The sequence below is a fragment of the Seriola lalandi genome, unplaced genomic scaffold, assembly GCF_002814215.2.
Source record: "Seriola lalandi dorsalis isolate HSWRI2012SDOR001 ecotype SW California unplaced genomic scaffold, Sedor1 jcf7180002054542, whole genome shotgun sequence".
NCBI lineage: Eukaryota > Metazoa > Chordata > Actinopteri > Carangiformes > Carangidae > Seriola > Seriola lalandi.
The window spans coordinates 697,610-719,255 of NW_019525095.1; the positions used below are offsets into that span (position 1 = coordinate 697,610).

A 21,646-nucleotide genomic window follows, 5' to 3' on the forward strand; every position below is an offset into this window, starting at 1 on the left:
GACTTCAAATACAAATCGTTCTAGTAACAGTGCCTTTAGCTGTGTGTATATATATATACTCACGTAACCTGGAAAGCTTTGCTAGACAGAAGTTAAAACTACATATTTTATGCGTACATAGCACCAGGACGACAAAATCCATATTTTATTCAAAACAAAAACGTCGTTGTCCGGTTGGTGGTAGCGTTTACTCTAAAACAACTATAACGTTAACTAGCTAGCCACCTGTTGATGCGACGAGCATCTGTTTACATTTAGCGAGCGTAGCTATGCTAGCTAGTTTGCTATTCTCTGTTGTAGCCACAGATGTTTAAAATGTAGCGCTCAATGTGTTGTCGGTTTCCTGTACCTTTCCAACGAGTCAAACAAGTTGGGAATATTGTTTGAGCACCTAAAAGCTAAACTCAGCAAGTCAAGAATTTTTTGATTAACTGGAGGTCGACATGTACTCATCATTAGTCCAATGTTTGAGAACGAGGAGAGTTTAAACCAAGATGTGGTCAATCTGAGGAATCTGCTTCGACTGACGGACCACAACCTGCGAAGTGTCGGACAGAAACTGAGGTTTGCTAACTGCATGACATGAGCACACAGTCTAAAACAGCTGTTGAGATCTTCGACGCCACTTATCGCACTACAGCGTAAACCTGCAACCATCATTTGAGGACACTGCAAAGGTTTGGTAATGCTGCATTTGACTCCTCTATCTTCTGTCCCCTCTCGTGATTTCCTTCGCGCTAGTCCATTTTGCAGTCATGCAGAGGGTCATGATGGTGATTGTGAGCAGCAGAGTCCTCATCGGCTGACCTTACGAGACCTGCAGACCCCTGATGTTCCTCTGTCCCAGTCAGGCTGTGGCTGTGGGACTGCTGAGAGACGTGCCTTTGTTCGCAGTCTTAGCCCACCTTCCTCCAACTCTACGGTAAGAGAAAAGACGTGTGTCTTATTGAGTGAAAAACTGAAGAGACAACCAATCAGTTACTGTACATCATCTATCATCTTGTCTCATGCTACATACTGTATGTGTGCATGTGTAGGGAAGTGGTACTTGTCACATCTCCCAAAACATAGATGAATTAAAGATGTGTCCACTAAAAACCACCTGTATAAATTTGCAGATTTACATTGTTATTTGCATCAATAGCCATAAATGAGATGATATTGTTACAGTTAGTTTTAATCATCCATATTTATGTTCTTCCTTCTTTCAGTCTGCTTCAGTCAAAATTAGGTCAGTAGACATGGAGACCATTTCTTTGAGGAAGAAGTTGGGCTGTGCGCTGCGTCAGGAAAACGCCTGCCTGGCCATGCAGGATGAGCAGCTCATCAGTGACATTGATGCGATGCAGTATGAATTGGCCACCTCAAAGTCTCAAGTATGACAATCACCCCTACACATTTGATTTGTGTGAATAAAGGTGCTGTATTCTTAAAACACTGTATCTTGTGCTTCAGATTTGTCTGTGCTGCCAGTAAATAAAGTGTGAGTTCTTTGATGTGTTCATGTGTGACATTGACAGAAGAGATTGTTGTGGTCTGTTGCTTCTTGAAAGTCACTTTAAAAATCACATCAGTGAAATAACTATAAAAAATTTTAAATTGTGCTATAAACAGAAACCACAATGGGAAATGACAATAAAAATTTTATGTTTTCTTTTTTTAGCTCCACCTCAGAGGCCCTAGGGTTGGGGTTAAAAACAATGTGGCAGTCATGAGTGAGCAGATTCGTCAGCTTCAAGCAGAGCTGGAGGCTCAAGCAAAAGAACTAAAGTAACCGCATATCCTTAACATATACAGATGTTGCTATTTATGTAAATCTTATTGACAGTTCTATGCCTGTTGATAGACATTGGATACAAAATTGGTGTTGTGTTATGGGGTACAGGCAGTTATTGATTATATTGTCTATAGACAATCATACTAATAGAAACTACTGTTTTCAGGTCTTACATTTTACCATTACATTTCTTTCATTCTTAAAAATATTACACTGACCTCTAGCTGGCATTAATGTCCTAACAACCTATCATTGTCTGTGTTTTCAAGGGCAGCAGAGCTGAGGGCTGAGTGTAGCCAGGAAGCAGCAGCCCACAATGACATTGTGGTGGCGAGTGTCACTGAAGAGCTGAGTGCTCTGAGAGACGAACTGGATAACAAGACAGCACTAGGAAAACGGTGATGTATTAATCTGGGCTTAACTTCCCCACATTCATGTAACTGCAGTATGCAGTATAGTTTACAGTTCCTCCAACTTGGGTAACAGCATGATCATATGAAACTGATCTGCTATAATGACAGCTGGACTTGGGCCTTATGCTGAAATGTAACCAGATATCCCACGTCTAATTTACTTTCACAACATGATGAACTTACTGTTTTAGTACTTACTGTGTGTTCTACATCATTCTTTACAGGGCTGAGCAACAAAGGAACCAAGCACTTGAAAATGCAGAGAAACTCAAAGAAGCTTTCAAAGATTACAAGGCCACAATTTCCATTAAACTTAGGAGGGTAAATTTAATTAATATGAATCATTTAATTATTCAAATATTGAAGTATTTTTTAAACAATTTTTTTGCTGCATGTTGATGACAAAAATTTGTTTTTAAGGTGATGGAGAGTGAGAGCAATCTAAAAGAGAGTCTCATTGAGTGCGACAGAGAAAAAGAGGAGCTGGAGATGAAGTGCACCGTGTTGCAGAGAGAAAAGGCAGAACAGAGCCGAACAGTCAGGTACCTGAGAGACTTTTTAATTTTTAATTGTTTCATATCGTATTTCATATTGTTTCTGTATTATTGTTTTCTTAAATATTTGCATGTGTAAACTAAAACAATGTGGACGGTTTTTGATTTATCATCATCAATCAGATCTTCATTTGCTTTATGCCGATTGTCATGTTTGATCCCCTTTATTCTGCCTCTCAGCCAGCTGAAGGAGGAGGTGAGGCAGGCCAAGTGTTCGGCTGCTGAGAGCTCAGACCTCCAGGCTCAGCTGGAGGAGGCCAGACAACGGGCCTCTCTTCTGGAACAGCAGCTTGTGGAGCGGGGGGCGGAGTGCAGGGAGCTGGCCTCTCTGCGCAGGGAGCTGGAAGACCTGCGGACTGTGACCCAGAGCCAGGAGCAGAAGGTGGCCCAGAGCCACAGAGAGGCTCAGCGGAGCCAAGCAGAGCTGTCCAGCCTGGAGAACATACTGGCCCTGCTGCATCTACAAGAGGTGGATAAACATAATACACACATTAACATTGTCTTTTGTGTTCCCATGTCACATGTTTTTGTCAAGTAGCTCACAGCGTTTGACCCAAGGGATTGTTACATCATTAGCTTATTTGTTTTCCCAAACCTGGTTTTGGTACCACAGCAACTACCCCAAACATGTTCTTATATTTATCTCTTTATCTCTCCTCCTGTGCAGGAGATGATGTGTTTATTGTTGTCATATGGTGTTTTTTAACTTCAGGGTGCTGTGTGGCCACTTTGTGCCAGGCCATGCATGCTGCCCCCAGTGGACTATTCAGGAACTGCACACCTGCTGAAGCTAAAGCCAGGTAACACTGATTATGTATTAGAGAGGGGTGACAATTTAAAGGTGATGGGCCACCACGTGCCACCAGAACACCTTCAATGCTCCTTATCATTAATTCTTCAAGTCTCTGAACTCTACTGGAGGGATTAATACCTTTCTTCCAAAGGATATTCCCTCATTTAGTGTTTTGATGATGGTGGTGCAGAGCGCTGTCTTACACGTCAGTCCAGAATCTCCCTAAGATGTTCAACTGGGTTGAGATTTGGTGACTGTGAAGGCCATAGCATATGATTCACATCATTTTTATACTCATCAAACCGCTATCAGTGACCCCTTGTGCTCTATGGGTGGGCAACTTGTCATCCTGTTTCTTTCCTTTAATTTGTCACCTGTCTGTACATACGCCTGTTAATGGAAATTCTAAGTCTCCTTTTGCTTTTAATTATTTTCTATATTTTTCTCTACAAATTTTTCTTTTTTTTCTTAGTGAAATTATTTTTGGATTTTTGAAACTTTAGTTAGAATGAGAGACTCATTGTGCATCCTTTTTGTGCTTGAGCCGTATGCATAGGTGTCTCGCGTCAGTTGGCAAAAGTATGTTTGGGAACTGCCTTCAAAGATTACATTTACATTCCAAGTTTATGCAGCTTGGAAATACAGTTAATAAAATGGCATTAGATGACAGGTACCTTTCACTAATACATGAGATAAAAAAAAAAATAGAAGCACTCCAGTCCTTTCTCTCACTGTCTCTGATTTCTTGCAGGTGAAGGTTACCAGCAGCTGCTGCGGGTGCTGCAGTCGACAGAGGCTGAGCGGACTAAACAAAGCAGCGTAGTCGAGCGGCTTCAGGAGCGTCTGAGGAGAGCCCAGGAGGAGATCTCTTCCCTGCAGAGCTCCATGGCCCAAAGAGCCTCCCACTACCAAAGCCTCCACACAGAGCTGCTGGACAAAGTCAGCCAAGCCACTGACACAGAGAAAGAGGTAACTTTTTTTCTTTGTCCAAACTTGAGGCATGATTATTGGTTATTACAGGTTGTTGAGCTTTGCTTCTTATTTTTCTGTCTCTGTTTCACCTCAGTTGAAGAGAAAAAGCGCTCGTGTGTCTGCGCTGGAGAAACAGTTACAGGAGAAGACTTCAGCCTACAGTCAGGCTGCACTGAAAAACACTGAACTGGAGAATCAGCTACTGGTACAACACACACACTTACACACATGTTTTTGTCAGATATGATGTGGCAAGTTCTGGTCTTTTTATCTATGAATATAGCTGGACACCTGCCAAAAGCTACGAGCTTCAGGCCCTGTTCAGAGCTGGCATTAACATCCATCTCAGGCGATCTGATCACATGTGGCCGCATTCTTTGAGCAGTGTGAACGCAAATGCGTTGTGGATGAAGGACCGCCTACTCAACTGACGTCCTCTGCTGCAGTCTGAGTAGTCCCGCCACAGTTTCATAATGAACTCAAAATATTTTACTATTTCAAATGGCTAAAACCTTATTTCATTGTAGAGATGTGTGCAGCGCATTGATTCGCTCAGCTCCTCTTTGTCTCCCTCTTTCTTTCTCTCTCTCTCACTCTCTCTCTCTCTCTCTCTCTCTCTCTCACTCTCTCTCTCTCTCACACAAACATATTGACAAAGGACATTTCTGTCGGACTGGCTAAAAACAACAATGCATATGTGTTCATTTGCATATAAGCATGGGGAAGTGAGATCTGATCCCAACTGGTCATTCAAGTAGTATTTTAATACCAGTTGTGAACTGACGTGCTTCGAGGTGTCCACTTGTGATCGGATGTTAGTGCCTGTTAACATCATGTTGATGGTCAGGTCTGAACGGGGACTTAGTCACAATTCACAACCTCATACGGTAGCATTTTTTTTACACTTTCCTTTATCTAATTACAGGAGAAGACCAGCACTCTTCAACATTATCAGTCACTGATGACCAAAAAGCAAAGAGAGTATCAACAGTCTTTGGACAAGTGTAAAAAATCACAGTCTCAACAATGCATGGAGCAACAACACAGAATAGAAATGGTAATTTACAATTTTTTCAGACTTACTTTCTCTCTTTTGAACCTTCACCATGTAAATCTGCCACACCACCATGTTAGTTTTCAGTTCATTTGAATTCTTTTACACTTACTTTTCTTCAATCAGCGACAGTCATTCAAGTATGATTTTAATTGAATCGGCACCTAGAACAGACCCTGCTTTTATACAGCAAGGATTTTTCTAAACTGTCATTCCTTGTAGCAAGTGACAGTATTTTCTCTCCTCTGCAGTTGCAGTTGTCTGTAGAAGAGGCTCAGTCTCGGGTGTTAGAGATGGAGCAGGAGCTGTGTTTACTCCAGAGGGCGCGAGACGAGGCTCAAAAAGCAGCTCTTGTGCTGCAGACCACCGTGGAGCAGCTGACACAAGTAAGGACACTCACTGGGTAAAGCAGAGGAACCATATCAGACTTATGTCAAAGGTAGAACAAGTATAATTTAACCCAGGTATATACTGTGTTGTTTACATATGCACAATTTTGATCTTGACATGATTTCAGGAGAAGCAGGTTGAAGTCAGACACCATGAAGAGTTGCTGCAGAGTTTCAAAGAGCAGGCAGCTCAGTCTGCCACCAAGGTTTGTAGACAAACACAAATAACCTTTTAACTGTACAAAAACTAATTCCACCACAACCGCTGGTTCATACCATCCATGACTGCTGTTTGTACATCAGGTGTGTGAGCTACAGTCGTCTCTGTCAGCGTGTAGAGAAGAACTGGCCTCATACCTGCAGCAGATGGAGGAGGTAAAGTCGAACTATGAGAGTGAGCTGCAAAAGAGCAATCACAAGGTACAGTGTTACGTATGATCAGAGCTGGTCTTTCAAACTTTGAGACTTTTATAAAGAAATAAAAATATGCATCTCTGTGTTTGTTCTCCCCTGTTCTTCTATGTTTAAGCAAAGATCACTTGTCAGCCTTATATCTTCTCCCCCGCTCCTCCCTCTTCAGGTGTCCTCGCTGCAGGAGAAGCTCCACAGCACCAGCTTGGTTTGTCAGAGCTCCAGTGAACAGAACATGCAGCTGCAGCTTTCTCTCCAGCAGCAGCAGACCATGCTGACTGAGAGCACCGCCCACATCTCTGAACTGGAGGAGGGCCAGAGCCAGCTGCAGAGACAGGTAGGATGGAGACACAGTGTGTAACTTCTGCTGCTTGGTGCCTCTCAATCAAAACAATAACTAAAGATGGCATTGGTGACATCATGAAGTAGCGTGGGATCATGGGAGTAGTTGTCTTCACCACCATTGCTGAGAGAAAGAGGCTGAGAAAAGTCAGAAAAAGAAACATATTGTGTGTATCAGAAAAAATATATTTTCTTCTTTATCCCTATATCAGTAATAACAATTTAATAATGTCATACAGTGTCATAGTCAGTCACAGGGGACATTTACTGCAGAACCAGTTGCTTTCCTGCCCATACTATAACTCCATGAAGCCTATAATATTTGTGTAACACAACCACGAGTGAACTGATCTCAGCTTGTTAAATACAGAAGGTCACACTTCAGCTTTTTATGCATCAAATCCATATTTGAAGCTCATTAAACTCAGAGTATTTTGATAAAACAGTATGAGAAAAATTAGGTGTATGAGCCACTTTGTTCCAGCTGTTATTTCACTGTGTTGCAACAATAGATATCAATTGATAATCAATATTTCAGATGTTCTGTTGCTCAGATAGATAGATAGATAGATAGATATGTTTATGTGTCCTCAAGGAGGAAAATCTTTTCCACAGTAGGTGCATGACAATTAGGACATATATAGAGACTTATATAAAGTTATACAAAACACAAAGTGGGACATACAGAGGACGTACAGATTGTACAAAATACAGGATTTATGGGATACTTACGGTAATTACATGGTTCACACAGACACAAGACACGGATTGACACTGTACATACCGCAGGCATGATTTTGTTTTGTATCTAAGGAGGGAATTATAAAGTGGAGAAAATTATTGTCAAACCATGTGCTAGAATGGGATATGAAACGTTGATAGGCAAAAAGAGATTCAGTGTTGTTATTACTGAGCAGTGTGAGGATCACTGTCCTCTGCATGTCTAAGGTAGTGGGTAATAATGGATGGACTGTGACAGTAGTTTGTATAGAGGGTGTCAGCTCACTTATAGGTTGGAGCTACAGATTGTTTACCTTAAGTGTTCTAGTTTCATCAATGTTAATGTTGATTAATTTAATAAAAAACGGTAGGATTTCTGGTCTCTGGCCTAACAACAGCTGATCACAGATCTGACCTGAGTCTGTGACCTGGAGTCGTTAATATCTGACAATTGATGAAAGATAAACTTCATGAGATAAGTAGATTGACATTTTTAGGAATTCATTCCCCTTTTTAGTGGATGTTGATTGCTTTCTCGTGCATCAAAAGCACCTATTTTGGTCACATCATTGTCTGATCTGAGAAGCACTTCCTCATTTGTGTTATTTATCAAGTCAAATTAATTTTATTGGCATGAATTGCAACCATTTTTGTTTCCAAAACAAAATAGAAGAATAGATAAAGATACATATTGCCATGTGACATGTGCTTCCAAGTCATTTGATTTGGATTAACAGGGAGAATGAAGCTGATTTTTCGTTTGTGTTCATGGCACCAATTATGCTCTCTGTCTCTGTTGATCACATAATTTTACATGTTGAGCAGCTGTGCAGAACACTCCCTTTAATAATCTCCCTTTAATAAGTTATGTATTGTGAGACTGGTTTTCAGGTTTGCAATAGGACTGATTATGAGTTCTTGGAAATTACACTCACTGAGCACTTTATTAGGAACATCATAGTAATACTGGGTAGGGCCTCCCTTTGCTCTTAAACAGCCTCAGCTCTCATGGCATGGATTCCAGTAGATGTTGGAAACTTCTCTTTGAGATCCTGCTCCGTGTTGACATGACTGCATCACATAATTTCTGCAGATTTTTTCAGCTGCACATTCATTCTGCCAATCTGCTGTTCGACCACATCCCAAAGGTGCATGACCTCGCTGTCATGTTCATGAAACCAGTTTGGGACAACTTTTGCTTTGTGACATGGTGCTTTATCATGCTGGAAGTTGCCATTAGAAGATGGTAACTCGTGGCCACAAAGGTATAAACATTGTCAGCATCAATACTCTGACTGGTATTAAGGTGCTCAAAGAGTGGCAATAAACCATTCCTCACACCACTACACCACCACTAGCAGCCTGGATCGTCGACAGAACGCAGGTTGGGTCCATGGATTAATGCTGTTGACACCAAATTCTGACCCCACAGCAGAAATCCACATTCATCAGACCAGGCTACATTTTTCCGTTCTTCAACTGTTCAGTTTCGATGAGCCTGTTTCCACTGCAGACTCAGATTTCTGTTCTTGGCTGACAGGAGTGGAACCTACTGTGGTCTTCTGTCGCTGTAGCCCAGCCACCTCAGGGTTCGATGTGTTTTTCATTCTGAGATGAACAGAGGACAGAGTGACTTCAGTTTAACATGCAGATTTGCAAAACTACTGCTACACCCTGCACATATCACAAACCTGTGGTGAATCTGCATCACTGCCTGAGGGAAGCAGCTATTTGAGCTTGTGATTTCTTTTATAGCTCACAACAAACAGAGCACAATGGTCTGCATTCACTGAGTTGTACAAGGACAGGAACATGGAGCTGCTCTGTACATGACTGTCTGTCTGCTCTAGGTAACAGACAAGAAAATCAAATGTCTTGTAGGCATCAGGATAGTCATTGTTTTGAGTAGTTGGTCAGATCCACTCTACAAGACGAGGTTTGCTCCTCACTAAAAATTAATATCTTGGCCAGTTTCTTTAGTTTCTTCCTTATTTTTTGTCCCTCTGATATCTCCAGTTTTTATCCTGTAGAATTGAAACATGTGCATGAAATGGATGGCCTGTTTGGTTTTCATGTATGAAGACAGTAGAGATGGATCCTGATGTTTGTGTCTGTGCGTAGGTGTCCAGTCTGGAGCAGCAGCTGGAACGAGCGAGGGCCTCTCTGCAGGACGAGGTCAGGAACAGAGAGCAGGATGCCCAGGAGAGAGACAAGAACCTGCAGGAGATGAACCAGCAGAACACCCAACTGTCCGAGTCTGTCACGTAAGAACACCTGCACACTCACACCGGAGAACAGAGGAGACACAAAATCTGAACTCAGAGCCCATAAAAGTGGGAACTCAAAAAATGTGTCACAGAATGATTTCAATCGGTTGATTTTGTGGCCTTTAAGGGTGTCATCGGTATTAGAACGACATTGTTCAAACTCCTATAAACATCACCAAGCGTTTTGAAATTACATTGGTTCTCACTTTTTTAGTAGGTTTTTTGTTGGTGGCACTTAAATGCGTTTTCCAAGCTTGTAGTAATGAGTATAATTCCTGAATTTACAATGTTGTAGCTATTTTATGCTGCTTGTATGAGGCTTTTGTTAATGACTATTCCCGGGCTGTTCACTTGTCCTGCGGCAAAGATAATCAAACGCCCCCACAGTCTGTGAGACAGTCTTGTGATTACACCACATTACATTTGTCTGTAGGGGTGAAGCAGCCCTCCCATTCTCCATGATTACGTGTATATAAATGGGGAGCTCACTTCTGGGAAACTGGGAGATTGAAGCCTGATGTGTTTGGAGTAATTTCAGTCTGCAGGGTTGCTGGTTGCCTTCGCTCTTGTGAAGTTGTTGTAGGCTCCATAGGAATAAATGTGCTGTGAAAAGGCATGTTTGTTAAGCTTCATTTAGCTTCTCTGATAGTTTTGGAGGCTTTTGCTTCTCTTGAAGCCGTTGTAAGACTACGATGGGAGCCGTGCTCACATTAAGGTGGGAAACTGGAGTGAAATGCATGTGTGTGCATGTTGCACGTTCCCAGCTCGACCCCAGAATGCAGTGTCTGTACCCTGGATCCGTGTGTGTGTGTGTGTGTGTGTGTGTGTGTGTGTGTGTGTGTGTGTGTTTTTGTCTGCAGCTAACACTCCCTTTATATACAAACATGGTTTCTTTGACTGCACTGAATATGGTTGCATGAAATTTTCTCTTTGCAGCCATCTGACATCAGAGATGACAAAGTCTCGAGGGGAGCTGCACCGTCTGAGGAAGGATGTCTCCGTCAGGACGTCTCAGATCACCTGCATGGAGGAGAGCCTGCAACACATGAAGAACCAGCTCGACAGAAAGAGTGACATGGGTATGTCTTGTTATTTTGTAATCTGCATAAAGCAGGAGGTTTTAATGTCAGTTATTCTCACTTAGATTAATTTTTTTGCAGAGAAGAGACACTTGATACCAGAACGGAACACACTTCGTACTGAATTTCATACTTGCAACTCTTCCCTTGTTTTTGGTCTTATTTATTTTTCGTGTCCTCCTCACCTCTCGCAGTTGTGGATCTGGAGGAGAAGCTCCATCGCTGTGAGGCAGACAAGCTCAACTGTGTCCAGCGGGTGCAGATGCTGGAGGGACAGCTGCAGGTGGTGCGGGAAGAGCTGGCTGATACTCTAGAGCAGCTACAGAAACTCAAGGACATTCTGCAGAGAACACAAACCATCGCAGATGAGCGGCAGGCCTCCGTGGAGAAACTGACTGTCCAACTTAGGTGAGGATACGCCCTCGTGTGAAATATTCTTCTGCACACAGAAACAAGGGGACACACCTGAAGAATGGAGAAAATATCCACGTACTCTTGCTCAGATAAGATCCTGTGCTGTATCTGAGTCATCTGTGCTCCAAACAATATCCATATTGTTCATGTGTATCACAAACACACAACAAAAGACACAAGCACAGTCATTGAGCCTGTTATTGTCCCAGTGTCCCTCTTAAAGTCTCACACTTTGGTGACTGTATGACATCCAGATAATGAACTGACAAATCTTTATTGTCAGATGATATAGTGACATTTGTGTACTTTTTACTGAGGAAATCCTTGCTGTTGAAGATGTGATAAAAGAAATTTTGGTTTTCTGATTATTTTTTAAGTTATTTTCCTTATTATCTAAAGTCATGTAATTTGTTGTGACTGATTTTTCACATATGCTGGTGGTTTTTGTGGTGTAATATTTTCTATTTAAAACCGACACTGACAACAAATGACAACTGTGTGCATTTCAATCACATACATTGTGCAGCACGTTGTGTGCACCTATTGTACATCAAAGCACTCAACGTGTACGCCCAGTACACGTCACGGAATAATTTTCTTGTGTAAAAGAGTAAAGCAAGATTGCTGCATGTTTCAGTTCATTAATCATTAGTCACTCCATCTGTTACTGTTAGATTGTTTTTAGGGTCATTATCCTCCACAGCTCAATGAGCATCGTGGGGTTCAGTAATAAGAACATGCAGATGCTTGTTTTGGGAAATGCCCTTTTAAAAAAAGGGCAGTTTTAATAACAGCTATGGTGATCTAGGTTGTAGTCATGAGCTGCTTTACACACAAAAGAGTCACTGAGATGAGTTCAAGTCCTCCCATCCACTCAAGAATCAGTCTAAAAATGTTCAACAACAAACTCCCGCAGAAAGTCGTCTTCAAACCACATTCCCTGTGTTTGGCCCTGTGGGAATAAGACACAGTTACTTCTGCTGTTCAGAAGATACTCGTGTTACTCAGTGTGGTTTTTTACAAATATCACTGAGACAGATATCTGGTGAATTGTTCATTAAAATTCAGGAAGGTAGGACATGCCATATGTAGGAGTACAGCCAAAAAGACTGGCCTGAACATCCTGCTCTTTGTAGCAAGGCAGGCTCCTGATGCTAATTGTGTGTCTGTGTGTGTGTGTGTGTGTGTTTGTCTCTGTGTGTGTGTGTGTGTGTGTGTGTGTGTATGTGTGTGTCTGTGTGTGTGTGTGGCTTCACAGTGAGACCCAGAGGGAGCTGGAAGAGAGAACTCACGAGGTCTTAGACATGGACAATGCACTAAAGGAGAGACAAGGGGAGCTCCAACAGAGAGCACAGCTGGTACAACTCACACATAAAACAAACATTTTATATGTATTCCATTTCATTTGAAGGTAGTATTTTGTTGTTTGTTTTTTTTGGTTTTCTTGTTCTTTACCTGTTCATCCTGTTGTTCTCAGCTTGGCCAGCTGGACGTGGCGATCAGAGAGCACAAACAGGAGATGGAGAGGAAGGTGGAGTCTCTGCAGCAGAGCCTTGAAACCAGAGAGAGGGAGCTGAGAGACGCACAGAGGGAGCTCACAGACAGAAATGTAAAGGTCAGGAGCAGTCACAGAAAAGGAGGGCAAAACATGAGGAAGTGTTGAAATGTCACTAAGACCCTGAATATATATTATTATAGATATTTGTTTGGACGTTTCACTGAATGTTTAGAGAACAGGTAAAAAGAATGGACATGAATGACTGACTGCCTGCAGCAAGATGCACTCAAGATATTGATGCACTGTACTATGTGTGCAGCTGTAAACTCTACAGTCGAGACGAACCAATGAGGGAAAACATAACAACCAACAAGATAAAATTCTATCATGTGTGTTTACACTCTTACAGTTATTATTGCAGTGTGTTGTGCTCCAAAATGGCGTATAAAGATTTCTGCTGATAAGGGATAAATAATAACAAAAATGTATTCTATAAGATTAGAAATTTAAAGAAATGAAAAGTAAAAGTTGAACAACTTTTAATGGCAAAGTCATTCATAAACATGCACATGCATTTTAAATTTAAAACCATCTTGTTGCCTTATATCCATTAAAAACCATCTTTCCACAAATGTGCTCACTGCCAACACTCGTCCCGACCACATTGTCTGGGGCAGTATTCATAAATTCTCTTGTCTTACCATTAGGAGTCCATTAGGAGTGCTACTCGCAATGGGTTTTTTTCTTCCCACAACGCTGCTGAGAGCAACGTTTATTGAGGAAGTGAGAGAGCTCCTGAGCTAACAGTAAGGGTGGGGTTGACTCTGCTGCTGTGGATATGTTTCTGATTCTCAATTTAATGTGACAGATGAGTGGACCAGAGAATGTAATATTAAATACATTTAATTAAAATTAAATTGATTAAATTTAATTTAGAATAAAATTATTTTTAAAAATAAAATAAATTAATTTAAAAGTTAAATTACATTAAAAAAATTATTTAGATTTAAAAAAAAATAAATAAAACATTAAATAAATTACATTATTTTAAAAATTGAATAAAAAAATGAATAAAGTCAGATTATAAAATAATTTTAAATTACATTTGACTGTCAGAAGATATATGTATGTGTATATATATATATATATATATATATATATATATATACATACATACATACATACATACATACATACATACATACATACATACATACATACACACACACACACACACACACACATACATATCCTGTATATAACCTGTATATCTTAAGTTTTTCATCACTGCCAGTAAGGATCTACTTTTAGCCGTATGTGTTGTCAGTCAGGCCCCTGGTTACTATCAGCTTTAATAACTGAGGAGTAGACAATGAGAAACATTGATCAAACATTGTCAGTTAATCCTTGATGATACAAGGCGTGCACAAATATTTACACATCTTATGTTTGCATTTATTTTGTGATCTATCTTCATAATGACGGATATAATCATCTGGAGTCATGTAATGAGTTAAAAAAAAAAAAAACATTGCGAGGCAACTCAAGAGATTTTGTTCAGAGTAGATTATAGAATTAATAAATTAATTCAGACACTTAGCTGAAATGAGTTATGTTATAATCATCGAACATTAAGTTGTGTTTGTCGGGGTGTGTGTATATGGGGTTAGGAGTCACAGCAGCTCAAACAACAGCTGCGTGCGTGTCAGCAGAGACTTCAGACTGTGCTACAAGAGCTTGAAGAAACGCAACATCACTGCGAGGCTTTGACCAGAGAGATTGACACCGCCAAGCTGCAGACCAAGGAGACGGTAAAACTGACATACAATTTATTATTATTTAATTACTCATATTGAAACTGTTCAGTGCATAAGGTGGTAACGGAAATGAAACTTTGATGATTGTTCGTTCACTTGGTTAGGAAACCAGAGGTTGTATTATGTGCACTGACTTTATTTCTGAGTTTGTCTTCTGAGCAGGGCTGCACAAGAATCAAAATATAATTGATATCGCAACATGGCCAAGTGCAATATTCAAATAGCAGGAGCTGCAATTTGTTTTGATAAAGTTAAAATGCAACACAATATTGTTGTGCATTGTTAGCACCATAAGGGTTGTGGTACTATAGAGACGCCCCTGTCCTACAAAACATATTCTCTGTAGGGGAACCTGCTTGTTTGGTACAAGCCCCCCCCCCCCCAAAAAATCACATCATTGTAATTTCTGAAAATATTCAGTGAAAATGAAAAACAAAAACGATCTTTCCAACTGAAATCGTGACTCATATCGCATATCTGCCAAAATATTGTTCAGCCCTGATATACAAAACAAAATACTTTTTAGCAAGTAAATTCCATGTGTGTGTGTGTGTGTGTGTGTGTGTGTGTGTGTGTGTGTGTGTGTGCGCGCCTCTCTCTGCAGGAGGTCCGGCTGTGTGGTGTGGAGGAGGAGCTGGTGCTGAAGGAGGCACACTGGCTGCAGTCAGAGGCCAGGCTGAAGGGCATGGTCACCTCTTTAGAGCAGGAGCTGGAGCTGGAGAAGGAGCAGCACAGCAGGGAGGTACAGTAGTGTCAGCTTCCTCTGTTAAATTTAACTGTTATAACATGGACACCTTAACAGTCAAGTTTCAGTTTGGAAGAACTGTTAAGATTAGACCTTAAACTTAGTGTTAATTTTGTTGAGGAAAACTAAAACTATGACTAAATATGTTCATCAACGACTTTTATTTTCCATGACTAATACAAGACGATGCTGAGCCAGCACCGATGTCATTAAACACGACCTGTAGTTACATCAACATGCAATACCATTGACAAAAAAGACGAGACTATAATGTAGTTAAAAAAAATACAAACTTCAGCAAAATTTTTTCCTTTGTCAGCTTTCTGTTTGTCTTTTGATGTAATAAAGGTTTTGTGGGTTTTGGATCAGCCTCCATGCTCATCACTTTGGTCCTCCCTGTCTCTGTTTCTGTCTGATTTCTTTTCCTCTTTTTTTTTTTTTTAAAATGTTTTTAAAATGTGAGTTCCTTATTCCGTCGATTTTCATTCTGTCTTCTAATCGCTACATTCGCCCCACACACAACTGATAACATCTTAGTTCCTCCTGATATTTGTGATTGTTCTGTTTGCTTTGTTCTTTGTCCTGCTGCAGCCTTTGAACTTAACCAGCTACATCAAAAGGAGGAGGATCATCGGCTGGTGCTGCTCTAACCTTGCTCTAATGAAGACAGCTTGTAAAAAAACAAAAACAAATTTGCCTCATCAGTCTGTTTTCCTCCCTCCCCAGCTGGAGTCACTGCAGCAGACTCGAGGTCAGCTCCTCAAAGTCTCTGAGCAGATCTCCTCCACCATGCGCTCCTCCCAAGAGCAACTCACCACTAAGCTTCAGCAGAGCGAGGCCCAGCTCGAGCAAGCCAAAGCCCTGCTAGACCACACTAAGTCGGAGTTGGATCGCACCCTCAACCAAGCCAAGCGCCTCCAAACACAGTTAGACCAGAGCCGGAGCCAGGTCCTCCAGAGTGAAACCCAGCTGGAGCAAAGCAGGATTCTGTACGAGCAGACCAGAACCCAGAACAGTGACCTCCGTGCCCAGCTGGAGCAGCTCAGTGCCCAGTTAAATCAAGCCAGAGTCCAGGCTGCCCAGCTCCAGACTCAGCTGCAGGCCTGTGAGAAGTCCATGGAGACCTCCAATGAGTCCATGCTCATCAAGGTAGAGCCGTTAGCAGGGTGTAACTAAAAATGAAGTAAATTGCTTTTCAATATTTGATAAATGTTTTTGTTCTTGTATCCCTGCAGGAGTCCGAGGTGACCCGTCTCCACGCCAGGATCTCTAGTCTGGAGCGAGCTGCTGACCGCCAGAATCTTTACAATCACACTCTCTCTCTCCCAGCTCCCAATAAGCGCTCCTCCTCTGCTCACTCACCTCCCTCCTCGCCCAAAAAGCCTCAAACAACCGTCCGCTCTCCCGCACACACTCACTCAAGTCGTCTCCAATCCCCAACATACACACAAGGTTGCTCATCACCCCCCGCTCGCACATACCTGCAGCCCGCCTCACTTCCTAACCTATCTGGCAGCCACCAAACTCACGATTGGCTGCAGAGCAGTAGCATCAACTCATCCCTGGACCTCCCTCTGAGCCTGAAGGCAACACTGAGGGAGGCTTTGAACAAGCAGCCCTGGGAGTCCTCCTCCTCCTCCTCTGTCTCCCCGTTCCCGCATGAAGTGGACCGCAGCTGGCAGGGCCTCAGCGTCATGGAGACCACACCGACCTCTGACCTCTCCTTCAATCCCCTCACATACATGGTGGACAAACAAGATGACGGAAACCCCAACATGGAGGTTACCGTGATACAGGAGGGAGACAAAGGGCAGTTGAGTGAGTCAAGGAGGGAGTCGGTGTGCACTCTGGTGGGTGAGGAGGTGGATATGAGTTCGCTGACAGGTATGCTGAGGTTTGTTAATCAGACTTTAGCCATGCAGGAGGACCGTTCATTGTGGAGCTCCACTGGACTATCGCAGAGCGCAGCAGAGCAGCCTCGCACTCCAGGTAAAAACACCACTCCTTTCTAAAACATTAAAATCTGAAACTGATATGAGTTGTCTGTTAATAAATCACACGATCAACAGGAACAAAACTTCACTGGTTCCCACTTTTCTAATGTGATGATGTGCTGCTTTTCTCTGTTTTTATGCCTGTGCGCCGGCGACAGCCAGGGCCAGAGGCTTTATGTTTTCGGGTTGTCCGTCTCTCCTATTATGGTGAACTCAGTATCTCAGTAACGCTTCATATTTGGCACAAACATTCACTTGGACTCAAGGATGAACTGATTAGATTTTAGTGGTCAAAGGTCAAGGTCATTGTGACCTCACAACTTAATATATTTGGCTTTTGGACTTTGGGTTGGACAAGACAGGTTGTTTAAAGACAACACCTTAAGCTCGGCCACATTACCATTTTTCTGACATTTATAGACTAAACTATTAATTTAGAGAATAATTGGCCGATTAATCAGTAATAACAATAATTGTTACTTTCAAACCTGTAATGATCTTAAAAGTTATAGTCTGAATTGGCTTTTAAAGTTTGTTCACTGTCACTGAAAACCGATTTGTAAGAGATCCAGTGCCTGAAAGAAATCCTCTGCATTCTTTACAAAGTGTTGATATTGTGAAAATATGTGTTTGATAGATTTGATGTGAGTAAATTGCAAGTTTTATTTTGATGCTGTTTGTTTTTAGGAGGAAGGTGATTTGATAGATACTATTGTAGTTACCAGTTCAGTCTAAAGCTGCTAAAAAGTTGGTGTCACATTTTAAGTATTTTTCTAAAATGTTAAACATTCAACGCTTTATGAGCAACAATCAAAGTCAACTTTGAAAAATTATATTAAGTTGTTCATTAGGAAATTAATACTCAAAATTCAGCTAATCTGCTTTATCAGGATTGTGTGGATGTGGTTTTGCTCAGATTTGATTGACTTTTGTTGAGCAATAAAAAAGCCTCACAACTGTCCTCACATTTTGATTCAGATGTTACTGAACACTGATTGGTGCACAGAAATACATGACATCATCATTTTCCAACTAAGGCCCACCCACTTTAAACCAGAGTCAAAAGTAAAGAGAAAAACCCCAACATTTTCAAGTGCAATAACAAGAACAGTTTTAACTGAAGCTGAAAATGTTGTTTTCATGTTGGACCCCGTCACTTACGGTGAGAAGTTGACTGGGAAAAAGAAATCAGTATGGGCCATGTATGATATGCTCGAGGTTTCTTTCAGACATTGTAGTGTTGGTTTGTCACTGATGCATGTTTGTTTTTCCTTTTTAGAGGGACATCAATGACACATGACGCTGTGCTGCCAAGGAGATGTCAGAGAGGAGAACAGCTGTTTACAATGTAAACAAAAAGTCTGTCCTCATGGTGTGTGTTATTAAAGCTGCGATATTGTCTGTGAGGGAGAAGATAAATGATCTGTCCAGTTTAGATGACCACTACTGCTCCAGCCTGTAAATTATCTACTGTGATGATGTTTCATATATTTTGTAGCATTTGCATTTCATGCTGTATCTTTTCCCTAAACAATATTTATATATTTTTACACTATTCTAAATAAGCTAAATGAATAAAATGTTTTTTTTAATGTAAGTATTTTGTCATCTCTTGATTATGTTGTGTCTTGTTGGTCTTCCACTAAGATTTGTACTTGTTCTCCAGAGAAACGTGAAGCCCTGCTCTCATTAACATCTGTTTAGATGTTCCCATGCTGTTGGGGACTGTGGGGTCGTGTTTCCAGAACAACTGGCAGCTTCCAGTTCTGGAGAGGAATTTTTGGATCAGGACCGTGGAGGAGGTCACAGAATCTAATACATACTCCAGATGGTTAAATTGGATTTGACATTGGCATGCGGTTATATAACAAGAACATCAGAAATGATTTGTCTGTGGATAGTTTTAGGATGAGTTTTACTTCTTTGGGTTCTTTTTATTCATCAGATTAAATGCTAGTACAACTATCTGTATGATTTAACAGAGTTATATAGATGTAATTCTTCATAACAATGAGTACTGTATGTGTAACACTGTTTTATGGCTAATTATTGCTAAAGCTATGTGTACTTGCACAAAGACAAATGTTTTTAACAGTAATGGATTACTAAGGGGCTGAAGACAGCAGGAGGCAGCCAGAGCCTCAGTTAGAAATGTGTTATTAGCATTTCTCTTAGGAAAGTCGAAGGGGGTCAGTCAAAAGTAGGAATATCCCGATCCTGTTTTATCTCCTGATCCATGTCTCCGTCCTTTAAACATTTTCAGTAGTGCGCTTATTTGCTTTCTTTGCTCCTTCTTGTGAAGCTACAGCCAATCGAGAGTTAGCTTAGCTTAGCATAAAAACTAGAAATGGCAAACAGTTAGCCTAGCTCTGTCAAGAAGTAAAAAAATCTGCCCACTAGCAATTTTTAAAGTGGTCTGCTGGTGCATGGCTGATTTCATGATGACAGAAAGACCAGATCACTACACCTGGCAAAGGAATAGTCCCGTATCTGACCCCCCTTAAACTAAGATACATAATATGTTGAATTGTGACCTTTAAATGTGCTGTTAGTTTTTTACAGTGTTTATGCTAAACTAAGATAAGCTAACAGCTGGTCTCGGATTAAATAACCTGCTTTTTTTCATTTAACGTAGAGTACTTTAATGCCTCCAAGCATGTTGTCTCATAGTCAGTCTGTGCTCCCTCAGGACTAGAGCCTGCAGCATTACTGACATTAGATATAATAGTGGCAAATTAACAAATATAATGGTTACTTATTTAAATCACTCGTCCAGATCTGAAGTTTAATCACTTGTTGCAGGTCATACAAAGCGTTTGGTTTGGCACGCAGACAACCAAGAGGCTGCCTGACACAGTGAGTGATGTCCTGCCCACGTATGAGGGGGCTGTGCATATTTACATTTTCTCACCACTGGCCTCAATAGTTTTGTCGTGTGTGTGTGTGTGTGTGTGCGAGTGTGTGTGCGACAGACGGTTTGTGTGTGTGTGTGTGTGTGTGTGTGTGTGTGTGTGTGTGTGTGTGTGTTTGTTGCCACTGGAGACAAAGCCTGTCATGTCTGTCAACAAAACCAACCTGCCTGTCCTGCACCACAGCACACAGGCCTCCCACCCCCGATTACACATGTAGCGAGGGGTGGGAAGCTGTTAGACATGATCCTAAAACCTTTTTCTATCTTTCTGTTCTCTTTTTCTTTTGCTGAGTTTTTTGATGTTGAGAACACTTTTTTTTATCATAAAGGATGTGGTTCAGTCAGTGGTGTATTGCGTGCTATGTAAGCTGGGCTCTAGTTCCTCCATGGAACTTCCTTAGCACAGTATGTGTCCACGGCAGTATATGTTCGAAATCTTAAGCAAACAAAAAGCAGTCTTCATCGTTGTGTGGAAGCAGTTGATGTGATTTCAGACAGACCCTAAAGTACAATGTATAATTCAGTTAAAAAGAGGTCCACATTGACCAGCTTAAGATATTGAAATGCTACTTTAATGCTTCTATAATAATTATCAATAATGTATATTATTAATTTAATTATTATTAAATTTAATTATAATTTATATCTAGATTTACGTGGATATAAACCAGAGCTGAACTTTAAATTGGTACGTTTTTGTTAGGAAAAAAAACACCACAAAATGTTTCTTTGCTGTCAGAAAAACTGACACTGAAAAACACTGTGTTCTGCCAAAGAGGTACAGTAACTCTTCATCTGAGCAAGAGCTACAGGTTAAAACAACAACAACAACAACAACAACAGCGACAACAAAAACATTTGAGCTTAGCATTAAGACTGTGGTCAATGACATCAGGACTGCAGTACAATCCAGGACCGTAGCTCCAACTAGTTTCCTGTCATCCATGTATATTAACCATTGATCAGTCATGTGTACTAATGCAGTGCTAGTAGAGTGTTTTTATGTGTGTCTTTGTGATAGATGGTTTTTATATATATATGTGTGTGTGTGTGTGTGTGCGTTCGTTGCCAGTGGAAACAAAGCCTGCAGTCATTTTTATCAGCAAACCAACCTGCCTGACCTGCACTCACAGTACACAGGCCTCCTGCCCCAGATCACAGATGTAGCCAGGGGTTGGACACCTAAAATGAGGACATTTAGTTGTAATTGAATGATTTAACACAGTGATATTTGTCCTTTTTTTAAGCAAAGGATCTGAAAAAACCTTCTTCCAACACTAAAGACACAAAAGCTTATTTAGAAAATTAAATCGTGTGATGCAGTTTGACTGTGGAAGTTGCATGAATGTTTTGCACAAAATATAGTAGACACGAGAAAACAGTTGCAAAGCTAGAAACTACCAGGCATGCTTACCAGGGTTAAAACAGTTAACCACACTTGTTCACACATACACGCGAGAGCTATAGGGGGGGTGGGTCTGGCACACGAGTAAACC

General features: G+C 41.1%; 1 protein-coding gene across 1 annotated transcript; it reads left to right on the forward strand.

The window, feature by feature from the left end:
- Nucleotides 1-19: 19 nt before the first annotated feature.
- ccdc18 (coiled-coil domain containing 18) lies at nucleotides 20-18,836 on the forward strand. The gene is made up of 26 exons (XM_023414815.2): nucleotides 20-564; nucleotides 742-922; nucleotides 1,212-1,376; nucleotides 1,664-1,770; nucleotides 2,047-2,175; nucleotides 2,415-2,511; nucleotides 2,611-2,732; nucleotides 2,925-3,213; nucleotides 3,457-3,544; nucleotides 4,289-4,506; nucleotides 4,604-4,714; nucleotides 5,435-5,566; nucleotides 5,815-5,949; nucleotides 6,081-6,158; nucleotides 6,256-6,372; nucleotides 6,533-6,700; nucleotides 9,547-9,689; nucleotides 10,629-10,771; nucleotides 10,966-11,179; nucleotides 12,444-12,543; nucleotides 12,663-12,800; nucleotides 14,354-14,494; nucleotides 15,105-15,242; nucleotides 15,972-16,394; nucleotides 16,481-17,234; nucleotides 18,519-18,836. Exons 1-26 carry the CDS (start codon nucleotides 464-466, stop codon nucleotides 18,530-18,532), a joined length of 4,446 nt encoding a protein of 1,481 aa, XP_023270583.1. The 5' UTR covers nucleotides 20-463; the 3' UTR covers nucleotides 18,533-18,836.
- Nucleotides 18,837-21,646: the final 2,810 nt, after the last annotated feature.

Excerpts from the sequence above, each read along its gene's own strand:
- ccdc18 (XM_023414815.2), top strand. The coding sequence starts at position 464 with ATGTTTGAGAACGAGGAGAGTTTAAACCAAGATGTGGTCAATCTGAGG. Across the intron at positions 1,771-2,046 it reads GCTCAAGCAAAAGAACTAAA|GGCAGCAGAGCTGAGGGCTG; the intron begins GTAACCGCATAT and ends TGTGTTTTCAAG. Across the intron at positions 4,715-5,434 it reads AACTGGAGAATCAGCTACTG|GAGAAGACCAGCACTCTTCA; the intron begins GTACAACACACA and ends ATCTAATTACAG.